Source organism: Ursus maritimus, unplaced genomic scaffold (genome assembly GCF_017311325.1).
Source record: "Ursus maritimus isolate PB19 unplaced genomic scaffold, ASM1731132v1 scaffold_33, whole genome shotgun sequence".
NCBI lineage: Eukaryota > Metazoa > Chordata > Mammalia > Carnivora > Ursidae > Ursus > Ursus maritimus.
The window spans coordinates 19,708,140-19,721,308 of NW_024425897.1; the positions used below are offsets into that span (position 1 = coordinate 19,708,140).

General features: G+C 61.0%; 1 protein-coding gene across 1 annotated transcript; it reads left to right on the forward strand.

Annotated features, from left to right (window-relative positions):
• Nucleotides 1-4,374: 4,374 nt before the first annotated feature.
• LHX5 (LIM homeobox 5) lies at nt 4,375-12,719 on the forward strand. The gene is made up of 5 exons (XM_008689007.2): nt 4,375-4,547; nt 6,622-6,845; nt 7,593-7,870; nt 8,583-8,748; nt 12,352-12,719. Exons 1-5 carry the CDS (start codon nt 4,375-4,377, stop codon nt 12,717-12,719), a joined length of 1,209 nt encoding a protein of 402 aa, XP_008687229.2.
• Nucleotides 12,720-13,169: the final 450 nt, after the last annotated feature.

Sequence of the window (13,169 nt, forward strand, 5' to 3'; positions counted from 1 at the left end):
GGGGGGGAGGTAATGATCGAAGTCGGGAGAGGACCCGCTGCGCCGCCCGAGATACCACGCGGAGGAGAGGACGAGGGGCGCACCCCTCGGGTTTCCTCAGGGCGCGCGTTCCCCAAGAAAGCAAGCCACTCCGGCCCATTCAAAGGGAGGGAATGCCTTCAGAGGGTCGAACGGAGATACTCGGGCCGCCAGAAAAGCCCCACGTTCCCGCTGGGCTGCAGAACCACCACCACCACCCCCCACCCAAGGCAAGAGTGTTTCCACTGAGGAGCAGGGAGGTGCAACTGAAAATTCTCTTTAGCCTGAGGGGTAGGTCAGCTCCAGAAGCCCCGAAGAGTCCTCACTCCGGCCGCTGCCCCGCGTCCCGGGCTGGAGAAGACAGGAAAGACGCCCCCCAAGCCCCAGCTCAGCGCGCCTCAAAACTCCCACCCCGGGCGGGTGTGTGCCTCTTCGCCGGTAATTAATTACCGAACTCAAGGGGGAATATGCAAGCCGCATATTACTAACTCTACAGGGCTTAAGTGATTGGAAACAGATTATTATCTTGTTTGTCTTTTGTCTGTTTTACTTATCCCGCCGCCGTCTGTCGAGTTGTAATGTTGATACTCTTTAGTCTAGGAGGAAGATTTTTATATAATAAATTCCATCAACATCTTGTATAAGTGACATTGCGTCTCCATGCATTACCCTGTTAAGACACAAGCGGTTTATTAGTTACATATAGGAGGGGATTTCGCTGCCTGGTCGCCATCTGTTAGCGCTGTTAGGGCGGGATAATTCGTCTAATAGTTGGTCTGCTGGCGTTTTTCGGATGCTGCGCGCCCTGGAAGGTGGAGGGCTGGCAAAGGCCAAGCAGGCTTTCCTGCAGCGGGGCTGGGGCATGGAAGTTTTGGACTGGGGCTTGGCTGTGTGGAGGTTCCCAGGGCGACTTCAGGGGGGCTGTGACCTGGACAGGATGGGTAAACCCAGCTTTAGGAGCCAGAAGGCCAGACAGGCGCTTCTGGAAGCAGAGCCCTCATCTCCTGCAACCCGGCATTCAGCCCCCTTGCAACATCCAGAGCTGCTCTCTGAGGCTGTCCCCCAATTCCTGCTCCCTCCCTGGCCTGGTACACTGGTGCTGGGGCCTGGCTGCGCATTGGCATTTAAGCACACCCAGGAGGTTGGGGGTGGGTGGATTTGCCCCACATGGAACCCAGGGCACAGCCCCCAGCAGCCGGGCAGCGTTGGCAAAGCCAGGGCTTGGGAAAACACAGCAACCCAGCTCTCAGGGAGGACAGAGGTGGGGGGGCGTTAAAGAAGGGTGGGTTCGGGGCGCCTAGTCCAGAGCTGGGGAAAGGCTGTCAGATGGAGGCTTTTAATGACTGTATGTGAGTCTCCCAGCACCCCAAGAGCTGTATGGTGCTCGATGAGAATTGTTCATTGCAGCGTTGAGCCGGGTGCTGGATTTGGACGCCCAGGAGAGAGGCAGAGGAAGGGAAATAAAAACAGTGAAATCAAGAAGGAAAGTGATGGAGAAACAGAGGGAAAGGGAAATGGAAAGAGAACAGAGGTTGAACTTGAGAAAGAAAAGGAGACAGAAAGGAAAACAGACGTGCAGAGAACGCGGGAGAGAGAAACCCCCGTGAAACAAAGGGTGAGTCGGCAACCCAATTGGCCTCCACTTCCAGCCTGGTACCTCTCTCCTCCTGTGTTCTTGGTTATCTCTCCGGACCCTGCCCCGCTGGGGCTCAGGGCTCCTCGTGCCCCAGGTGGGCAGGGCCAGGCCCTCCAGAAACTGCAGTTTCATTTGGGGCCCTTGGACCTCTCCCAGCTGGGCCTGGGGGACCAGGCGAGATGCAGTCTACTTGTGCTGGCCGAGCCAGGCTCTAACCAGCCACACTGCTATGCTACGTGGTGTAGACACCTGTCCCTGGGCAAGCCAGAGGATGGAATAACAGCACCATCAGGCAGAAGCTACCTGATTTGGGGACTTCTTTTCAGAGGCCCAGCTGTGGGTCAGTGTCCCACCTGGTGACCAGCATCTGTCAATTTCCTGTCCCCAGCCAGATCACCTCCCCTAGAGACTGTGGGGGACAGCACTAGGCCTAGACAGGAACAGAGAGAGAAGTAAGCATCTCTGTGCTTCCACCAAATGCCCCAACACAGGCATCCAGAAACCCTGCCCCTGTCACACCCACAAAGGTAATGCTAGGAGTACACACACTGTACCCCCAAAACCTCCAGGAGTCACAGAAACAAAAACACTGCTATCCCATGCAGACACACACATCGTGACTGGCACACAAACACAGACCCACAAAATTCTGCACTCACAAACACACTCAACCCTGCTCAGTCACATCCACATGGGGTCTCAAGCATGCACACGGTCACCCGCACAAAAACACACACATGGAGATTTTTCTTAAAGTCCACTTACACATCAATGCTAGTACACACACACGCAATAACTGTACACAGATGCACACTCATGCACGCAAACACCCTCACATTCGAGTGTCCAAAAGTAAGCATACACGCCTATACAGAGACCAACGAAAATAAGAGTACACAGACGAATACACAGCAGAACTATACACAACTACAAACACACAAATTTGCACAAAAAAGACACATATCGAAATGTACTCGCATGATCGATTACTATCTATAAACAGAGGCAAAAAATGCAATTCTCCAACAGCAAATATGCACTAACAAATTCAGTACATGCACCCAAACACGCATTCACAGCCAAAGCTTGGCACAAACACACTTTTCTGGCTGCCTCCCAGGGCCTACCTACCGGGTCAGCGGGCAGCTGAGACTTTCCGTGAGCAGGATGGAAAAATCCTGCGGAGCCTTCCCAGCCTCCCAAACTTGGAGAGCCCCATCGCCAGATTGGCCCCTTGGGAAAGGAGGCCTGGCCTCTCCCGGCGTTCCCCAGACCCCCGTCTCCCCCTTCACACACACCTGCAAGCACTCCCGCGCACACACGCTCCCCAGACCCTCAGCTCCCCAACTTCGAGCCGCTCTTCTGCGTCCCACGGAGATTGGAACCCGCACACATAGCCCGAGCGCACCGCGTGTGCAAGCAGCGCCCACGCAATCTCTAGCGTCCCCCGCCTCGGCAGTGCGACCCACTCACCACCGCGCCCTGACTGGCTGACCTGGGATCTGGAAGGTGCGTCGAGGAAAGGAGAGACGGGGCGAACACCACCTCTGATACGGCTTCAGAAAGACCCGCCTGCCCTGACCGCCTCCTCCCCACGTCTCCTCCTGAGCCCCGTGGGCTGCGCGTTCAGGCCTGAAACTCCGGGGTCCCGGGCTAGGCCAGATGATACCCTCCCCCAACTTGGGCCTAGGCCTGCGCGGGGAAAACACCCAAAGGGCGCGGCTCGCGCTCACACGCAAGCCCACTTGCCCTCTCTCGCCCTCGCTTCTCGCTCTCTCTGTGTGTCCATGAGAAAGGCCGGGCTGGGCCCCAGCTCGGTGTATGACAAAAGAACCCGGGCCGGGCTCTGGGAGCCGCGTGAACCGCGCTGTCGGAGCTCCAGTACGCAGACCCCAGGGACGCCGGGATGAGGGAGTCTAATCTGGGCGGGCTGGACTAGGGAAGAGGAGGCGGATGTAGAGCGCGCTCCCGGCCTCGGGCAACTTCTGCAAGTTCCGGGGATGGCGAACGGGGCAGGGGTCCTCTCCCACTAGGCCCTGGAATTCTGGCCCCCAGATATTGGTGAGAAGAGAGAGGAAGGGAGATGCAGTTTTCAGATCGCGCGGCCCCCCGCCCCCAGCCCCAAACTGGAAGGTGAATACTTACTTAGCCTCCGAACCAGGTACAAGCTAATACTCAACAATACTGATGCCTTGTTTTTTTTGCTCTGTCCGGACCGCAACGCTGTAGCCAATTTAGATATGCTATAAATTTAAGAGGTTGCCATGGCCACCGCGCGCCCATTGGCCGCTGGGCCCCCTACGTGCCGCGCCACGTCACCAAATCTGAATAAGGATGCGCGAATTAGGCGGCGGCCAGACAAAGATGAGGATCGGGACCGCTTGAAAGTGGGGGAAAGTGCCGGCGCCTCCGCCACCGGGGAAAGCCGCTCCGCAGCGCCGAGGCCATTGGCCACCCAAGACACCTGGGGGAGCCCGGAACAAGCACTGGGGCGCGCGGCCCGGGGCATGAGGCTGTGAAAACCACCCCTCCCCACCCTACCCCGGGCAGCCCAGCGCCAGGCCAGCGATCACCCAAGGACTTGACCGGCTGAGTCTTGGTCCGGACCGGACTCGTCCGGCGGCGGCCGAGATAAGAGGCGGAGCGCAGCGGCGGGGCCCGGGGGCCCGAGGGCCGGGGGCCCAAAGGGAGGGCAGAGCGGCCCGAGCCGCCGGGGCGCTATGATGGTGCACTGTGCCGGCTGCGAGCGGCCCATCCTCGACCGCTTTCTGCTGAACGTGCTGGACCGCGCGTGGCACATCAAATGCGTTCAGTGCTGCGAGTGTAAGACCAACCTCTCGGAGAAGTGCTTCTCGCGCGAGGGCAAGCTCTACTGCAAAAATGACTTCTTCAGGTAAGAGGCCGCGCAGCCCTGCCGCCCGCGCGCCCGCCCTGCGCGCGCTCCGTTGGGGCGCCCGGGAAGGGGAGACCGCGAAACCAGCCTCCTGGGCTCACAAGCTTAAATGGGAAGCGGGGCGGCCCGCTGCTCTCGTCCTGTCCTTGGTCCGGGAAAGCGCCCGAATCGGGCGGGGTAAGAAGAACGCTGCTTCGCTGGCTTTAGTTCGCTCTTCCAGGCCGGCTTGGAGCCGCGGTGGGGCAGGGCGAAGAAGCCCTGACAAACTTGCTCCCCGCTCTGTGTCTGCGCCCTTCCCCGCAGCTGCGACCCCAGGGCGGAAGTTCAAGCCCGGTTCTGAGAAAGGAAGAATTTTTGCCCAAGTTAGGGGCTGCTGGAGGCTTCTCCCACCAGACAGAGTGCGGGAGCCCAGGGGCTGACCTCCTGGCAGGCCAGGGCCCCAGAGCCCTCCTGGACAAACAGAAACTTCCCCAACTCCAAGGGGGCTCAGCCGGGAAGATCTCTTCTGATGATGGGGGGAGGGAACCTTCTCCTCCTCGCCCCCCACCCCACCAACTCCTTACACATTTTCTCCCGTCTTGAAATGTACAAACGAAATCGAAGCTGAGAACCAGGACCTCCAGGGTCCAGTCTGCGATGTGTCACCTCCCCTTGCTGCCCATAGGGGCCCTCAGGTGAGCCAGGGCAGAGCACTTTTCTGGGCCTCAGTTTCCCCACCTGGGAAACGCCAAGGGATAGCCTGGAAGTCTGTGGGTTTTCCGGCAGCTCAGCACTGCCTGCTTCCGCCAGGCGCCGGGAACCGGCTTTGTGCCTGTGAATTCCGGGCACCGAGGGAAGGGGGGCGTGATTAACACCGTGGAGAAAGGCTGCTCACGGGCCCCAGCGGCTCGGCACTAGGGAATTTGAATAGGAGAAAATGTCAGCCACGGCTTTACACGTGTAAACTCCCTGGCTCCGGAGGCCTGAGGCCCCTAATGTGACTGTGCTTGCAAAGTGCCTAATGATTTTTGATAAGGTGCATATGGCCAATTACACTGCCGGATAAGGCCAAAAGTGACTTATGGCTTCTAATGCCCTCACTACATCAACGTCACCCAAATTCGCCCTGTTTAGAGACATGGGTATGAGTAGATGTGGGGCCCCAATGTCCTGGGCCCTCGCTCTCCCCCTCAACCTGCACCTCACCCCTCCCAGTGCTGGCCTGCACCACCCATTTTGGGGGAGGCTGGCCTTCTCCAAGTGCTCAAGGAAGAAAGAAAGGATTTAGATCAGGAACGTGGGCAAGGGGGGAATTTAAGAGATCCTGTATACCGGGGAATTTGAGAGATCCTGTATACCGGCCCTGCAGGTTTAGGATTGCCTTCTGGTCACATTCTCCCCGTGTCTGCCAGGGCCAAAGATTTTGGGGGGTTGGAGACTCAATCCCTGCTTTCCAGAGTCTACCGTTCTGAGGCCCTGCTGTCTACAGGGCCAACTAGCTCCTGTGGATCCCAGAGTCGAGACTGGAAGGCCTCCGGTGTTGGTGGCCCTGGGAATCAGCCAAAGGTTCCTTCCTGCCTGCTCAGGTCCAGCTCAGGAGCGGAGCTCCTAACCCCATTATTAGGACCTGCCAGCCAGGCCAACTGGCCTTACCTGGGCCCCAGCAGATTGGACAGGATCCAGGAGGCAACGCCAAGGAGTGGCCTGAACCTGGCTGCCCTGGCTTAAAATGCTAAATAACTTGGCCGGCCAAGTTTGCCCCAGGCAGCCTAGGCAGATCTGGTAGGGATGCAGGGAGCATCTTGGGGTGCTCTGTGCTTGGGGAGTCTGCTTGGCTGAAGGCTGCACCCATTGCTCTAAACCTTGTGGAGGACAAATAAACCTGAACAGGGCGTGACAGTCCCAACCCCACGAACAGCCCAGGACATTCGTCTCACCTCTCTTTCACTAGCCAGGGAGAACAGGATTGGGGTCCCATTGGACAGATGTGGAGACGGGGGCCTCCCAGAGGCTAGGCTGGGTGGGAAGGGTCAGGGGCTCAAGAGGACGGGACCTGGGCTGCTGCAAGGTGACAGGCCATGTTGTGTGTGTGCAGGCGCTTCGGCACGAAGTGTGCGGGCTGCGCGCAAGGCATCTCGCCCAGCGACCTGGTGCGCAAGGCCCGCAGTAAAGTCTTCCACCTCAACTGTTTCACCTGCATGGTGTGCAACAAGCAGCTGTCCACGGGTGAGGAGCTCTACGTCATCGACGAGAATAAGTTCGTGTGCAAGGACGACTACCTGAGCTCCTCCAGCCTCAAGGAGGGCAGCCTCAACTCAGGTAGGCGGCCGCCTCCCCTCCCCGGCCTCAGGCCCTAAGACCATGCAGCCGCAGCCCGCCTGGCACTCTCCACTCGGACCCTTGGGCACTTTCTGCACCTGGCTCAGGGCTCTCCACTCCCATCGGGCATTTCTAGGGCAAATGGAAGGGCGGGGAGCGAGGGGCTTGGGGGTCTGGGGAAGGGGGATAGCATTTGGAGTCTGTCCTACAGGATACAACTACTAGCGGCTCTCCCCCCTCCTCCTTCCATTGAGGGGCCTTTTCCAAGTTGTTGGGGGCCTTTTTCTCCTCCCCCAATTTGGAGCCACACAATCCTCCCCCCCTTCCGAGTCTTTTCAGCTCCTGGTAATTTCAGGCTGCACTGGGAGGACGGTAATTGGGGTCTGGAGGAAGGAGAGATGGGGGAGGAAGATCCGAGGCCCAGAGGGCGTCTGTGGCCTCCTCCGGTCCCCTCTCCAAGGAGCCGGGCTCCCCCAGAGGGCGTGCCTCCCCCTTTCCCAAGCGGTAGGCGAAAAGTGCCGCGAGGGCTAGGGAAGGGTCCCTCCGAAGGCCCGGCCCCGCCTGGAGGGAGTGGGCGGGCGCCGGGCCGCTGGGGGAGGGGCTGTCGCTAGGCTCGGAAGGGAGCCTGGCGCGGATGGCGGGGGCCTGGGTCGGCGGGGGCCTGGGTCGGCGGGAAGGCTACCCGATTGGAGAGACCTTGGGCCGCCGCTGACGCCGCTGTCCTCTTTCCGTTCCGTCCGCCCGCAGTGTCGTCCTGTACGGACCGCAGTTTGTCCCCGGACCTCCAGGACCCGCTCCAGGACGACCCCAAGGAGACGGACAACTCGACGTCGTCGGACAAGGAGACAGCCAACAACGAGAACGAGGAGCAGAACTCCGGCACGAAGCGGCGCGGCCCGCGCACCACCATCAAAGCCAAGCAGCTGGAGACGCTCAAGGCCGCCTTTGCCGCCACACCCAAGCCCACGCGCCACATCCGCGAACAGCTGGCGCAGGAGACCGGCCTCAACATGCGCGTCATCCAGGTGCGGCCGGGCCCGGGTCACCCTTCCCCAGCCTCCTGAGCCCGGGAGCCGGGAAGCTCAGAAGAGCCTTCCACGCAGCCTCCTTGGCGAAGAGTGCGCCGAGTGCGGGGCTGCTGGAGGGCAGACTGTGTGCCCGACATCAGGGCCCGCTGGTCCAACTTCTAACCAAAAGATTCCGCTTAGTCCTGCTGTCCCCCTGAGGGTGCGATCTTGGGCGGGTCACTCACCCCTCGGAATCCCGCCCCCTCCCCGTTCGAGGAGAGTTTAAAGCCTCGCTGGGGTACCCCTCTTTTCCTCCCATCTTTCGGAGCAGAGAAAGAAGCAAGGCTCTTCACGTGCCCCCCTCCCCGCGCGGGTGCATGGGCAGACAGACAAACCGCGAGAACCCGGCTGGGGAGGTTGGGGAGGCTGGGGAGCCGAGGGGCCGGGACTAGAGCCCTGCCGGGCGGGAGGCCTTTATAAAGCCGTCAGGCCGAGGGCGGGCCGAGGACCAGGAAGCCCAAGTCTTTATGAGTCGCCCCACGGGTCCGCAAAATCCTTCACCCTTGGCTGGTTCCCCGAAGCCCCTCTCCACCTCTCCCGGCCTAATCCGCCCGGCCCCCGCCTCTGGGCAGTCTTGGTGCGGAGAAGGCTATAGGACCCAGAAGGGGCGGCCTGGGCAGGGAGGGGAGGGCGCCCTGGACCGAAGCTCACAATTCCCGCCCTGTCCCAGGTGTGGTTCCAGAACCGAAGGTCCAAAGAACGCAGGATGAAACAGCTGAGCGCACTCGGCGCCCGGAGACACGCCTTCTTCCGGAGTCCGCGGCGCATGCGTCCGCTGGGCGGCCGCTTGGACGAGTCTGAGATGTTGGGGTCCGCTCCGTACACCTACTACGGAGGTAAGGACCCCCCACCCCCACCCCGGAGCGCGCTGCCCTACACCCAGGCCCGTGCGGTTCTGGGGTCGGAGGACGCAGGGCCGGATGCTGGCACTGGTGGCCGCCAGAGATCCCTCCCTCCCTTCTACGCACGCGGAACAGACACAATCATGAACACACCTTAACAGACACACAGCCACAGACGGACGCACGCTCACCCATAGACACCTCCTGGACACAATCAGACACAGGGGTTCACTCACCCATACAGTGATACACGCAGATAAACACACGCACCCACAGTTCAGAGACCTCAGGGATACAAATCTAGGCACGTGATCACACACAACAACACACACAGGTGTGCGCCACTCCCCAGATTCACTCACTGACAAACATACCCAAAGAGATTCACAGGCTCACACACTCGCAAGCATCATACCAAGGCGAGCGCCACAAATCCACATGCACCTGCCCCAACCGGACACCCAGCCTTCCTGCTGCCCCTGCACTTGGAACCAGCAGGAACACAGGCACTGGAGGGCAGCGCGGGCAGTAGGGATGGAGGGGTCAGAATCCATCCCGGGTCACCTGCTAGCGAGCTTCCAAGTCGCACCTCTTGTTCCGCCTCGGGGACCACGCGCTCAGCGACTGGCACTGTTAGCCAGGATTGCGGGCGGTTGCTCTGGGCAGGACTTTCGCCCATTCTCCAGCCCCAAGCCCACCAGGGTTCATTGGGGTTGGAAGTGAAAGAGTTGGGCCCACCCAGTTCCCCACTCTCTGTCTTTAGGCTGCAGGGGCAAGGAGCTGGAGTTGGCAGAGTTTGCATTCTGCGGCTGGCATTCCGGGGCTCTGGCCTGAGTGAACTCTCCTCACCGGCACTCCTTTTCTTCCTTCTCTCCTTTTTTCCTCCTCCCTTGTCCCCTCACCCCTGCATTTCCTTCGTACTTGCTTGGCGACCCATCCCAACCCCCCACGACCATCCCAGCTCCCTCGTGCTGGTATTTTGAGACCCCAGGTGCTCTAGGGAATCCACTCACTGTCTTGCACTTCCTCAACCTTTGGGCCGGAGGAAAACACCTCCCGCTTGTATTTCTGAGCCTCTGAATTTGGAGAGCCCGCGGAATGCCTGTGCCTGAGACTGATCTCTGCTGAGTTCTGTGGTGGGGAGGCTAGCGGCCCAGTTTGGGGAGAGGTGACTTTTCTTACAAACATGGTTTTGGAGGCAATGCCGAGGCCCCTGGTAGCGTAGGCAGCGCGGTACACCCAGGCCGACCCAGGAAGGCAGGCTTCAGTGCACGGTCCACCTAGGGGGTTAGGTCTTCAGGTCCGGCCAGGGTCCCCTGAAATTGTGGGGAAATTGCGCGGCTGATCTTCTGGGGGAGAGACTCTGCGCTGGCATGGCCTGGATTGGGGACTACAGACACGGAAGGCAGCTCAGAGGCTGGACGTGTGGGGCCGTCTTCAGCCACGAACTCTCCCTACCTATCTTTGCCTCGTTCCGCATACCATCTCCGCCCCGGGCTCGGGGAGGTGGTGGGGCGGTGCAGTCCGGAATTTCTCCCCGCCTGGGTAATTAAGCAAGGTTTCCCCGAGGACTGGTGTGCCCCCACCGATGCCGCTGCCTCTTCTGCCCGCGCGTCTGCTGGATGGGGTGGGAGCCTGGACACGCGGGCCCCTCTTTCTCCGGAATGGGGGCCAGGACCCCCCAGCCCCAGGGAGGCAGCCCCGCCTAGTCCGCGCTGGGAGATCCGGGCGGCGGCGGCCGGCAGCGGGCGAGAAAGGGGCTGGGCGGCGGAGCCGGCGGCTCCCCGTGGGAGCGCGGACAAAGCCCCAGCTGCGGCTTTTGTGCCCTTTTCAGACGGCGTTTGTTCCAATTACCTCCGGCCCGGCCGCCATATGGGCGGAGGCGGCGCGCTCCGCGCGGGGGCCGCGGCCCTTGCTGGCTTGCCGGCTCGCTGCGGACCGCGGCCGTCCCCCATCCCCGTCCCTTAGGGGCCCCAAATTCGCTGCGTCCAACCTTTCCCTTCACTTTCGGGGAGAATGGAATGAGTGGTTTTTAAAAAGTAATTGGCGACCGTTTTAGCTGTTGCTTAAACCGTCTACAAGGCGCGCCTCCGGGCACCCCCATTGGGACTGATTTCAGGGTTTGGAGAAAGAAGGGCGGCGGGCGGCAGGGGACCTCCAGAATTCGCCCAGGTGACTGAGACCCCAAGACCCAGCGCGGGGTGGGGGTGTTGCAGAGGAAACCCGGTTTGGGGGTGCGCTGGTTTTCCCACCGCACAAAGCGGGTAATTGTCACCAGTGCCGGCGACAAGTGCTCCTTTCCTGGGGTCCCATACCCCAAACCTTCCCGAGGCCGACCTGGAGGAAGTCCCCAGGGTGGGAGCTCTGGGAGGAGGTCAGAGAGTTGATGCAGAAACACTTTATTGAGAATGGGTGGGCTTGTAACCTGGAGTCCCTGAGCCCCGATTTTGCGGGCAAAAATGCAATTTGTGCATTTTTCTGGAGAGAGCCCATAGCTATCACCAGATTCTCAAAAGGACTCAGTGTCACCAAATGTTTCAGAACCTGGGTGTCCTGGCAAATGCACGCTTAAGTGCCCATGATCAGGCAAACGCCCTCCCTCAAGTCAGGCCTAGGGAGGCGGGAGCGGACCCTAGGGACACATTCACCCAGAGGGTCGCAGGGCTGTACTTGAGGGGGTGAAGGGCTGGCCAGGTCCGCGGGGTGCCTGTGGTGACGAAGAGGGCACTCAGCCGCCTTACGAGCTCCGAGTGCTATTGCCAGGTCCTCGGCCCAACTCGACAGCCCCTTTCCGCTGCTTGGGCGTGGGGTCCAGGTGTGGCTTCTCCCCTGCCAGGTGGCCGCTCCCTCTCAACCGTTTGGTGCTCTGGTCTCTGTCCACCCAGCTCTACTCCAGGCATCTCTGGCGTCTCTGACCCATCTGGCGGTTTTGTGGGCGCCTCTGTCTTTCCTGACCTTTCATCTCGCCCCTGGTCTCTCACCGGTTATTACCAGTGTGGTCTAACCACGCAGCTGGTCTCCTCTCTTTCTCTGTGCTTGTCCTAGACAATCGCCCTGGTCTCTGTCTTTGCCTTGAGCTTGGTGCCTCTGGGTCTCTTTTCTGACCTGAGTCTGGGGGCGCCCGTCTTAGCTCCCCTGTCACTCTGTTCTCTGCCGATCTCTCACTGACTGTTGGCTGTTTCCATGTCTCAGATTCTCTGTGGATCTCTTCCCAATTCTAAGACACAGTCTAGGGGTCACTGTATGCGTCTCCACTGCCAGTGTCTCTCTCCATCTCTGTCTGTCCGGAAACCTCTGACTTTGAAGTCACAACATCTTTCTGTGTTTCTGTCTCTGAGTCCATCCCTCTGGTCCGTGGGTCTCTCAGCATAGGTGCCTGGGCACCTCTCATGGTCTCTCTCTGAGTCTGCATCCTCTGACACCTCAGCCAGCCGCCCCCTCCCTTGCTCTGCCGGGGCTCGCCAACCTGAGTTAGTGTCCCGCGGTTCCCTCTGGGTCTGGGCCTCCATCCGCCCGGGGCCCCTCCCGCGTTCCCGAGTCCCTCCTGGCCTGGTCGCCTCTGACCTCTCCCTGTCTCCTCCTGGTCCCCTCCCGCAGACTACCAAGGGGACTACTACGCTCCCGGAGGCAACTATGACTTCTTCGCGCACGGCCCGCCGTCGCAGGCGCAGTCGCCGGCCGACTCGAGCTTCCTTGCCGCGTCGGGGCCCGGCTCGACGCCGCTGGGCGCGCTGGAGCCGCCGCTGGCCGGCCCGCACGCCGCCGACAACCCCAGGTTCACCGACATGATCTCGCACCCGGACACGCCGAGCCCCGAGCCGGGCCTGCCGGGCGCGCTGCACCCCCTGCCCGGCGAGGTGTTCAGCGGCGGGCCCAGCCCGCCCTTCCCCATGAGCGGCGCCAGCGGCTACAGCGGACCCCTGTCGCACCCCAACCCTGAGCTCAACGAGGCTGCCGTGTGGTAAGGCAGCCGGGCCGGGCCGCCCCCGGACGCAGCCGCCCGAACCGACACGCCGCCCTCAGGGGTTCCCTCCCGGGTCAGCACGCAGCGGCCGCTGCTCCTCGGCAGGGCGCACGGGGGGCGCCCCCGAGTCCACCCCGCGGGCGCCGCGGCCCCCCCCCCCCCGGCCGGCTGCCAGCGCTCTTCCCGGCGGTGCGAGCGGTGCCTGGGACCAAAGTCGATACTGCGGAGGGTCGAGAGATTTGTCAAGCACGCTCTAGACTTCCCCCGACCGCTGCCACCACCTCTTTGGACCAACAGAGGGTTGAGACCAAGGGGCGGAGCCGATTTTTCCCCATCTCTGCAATCCGAGTGGCATTTTGGTAACCTTATTTCTCACTCTGCTTTCCCCGTCTTTAAAACGAGATAAGAAAAAGAGAGAGAGTGAAGGGAGAGCGAGGGAAGGGAGCAAAAT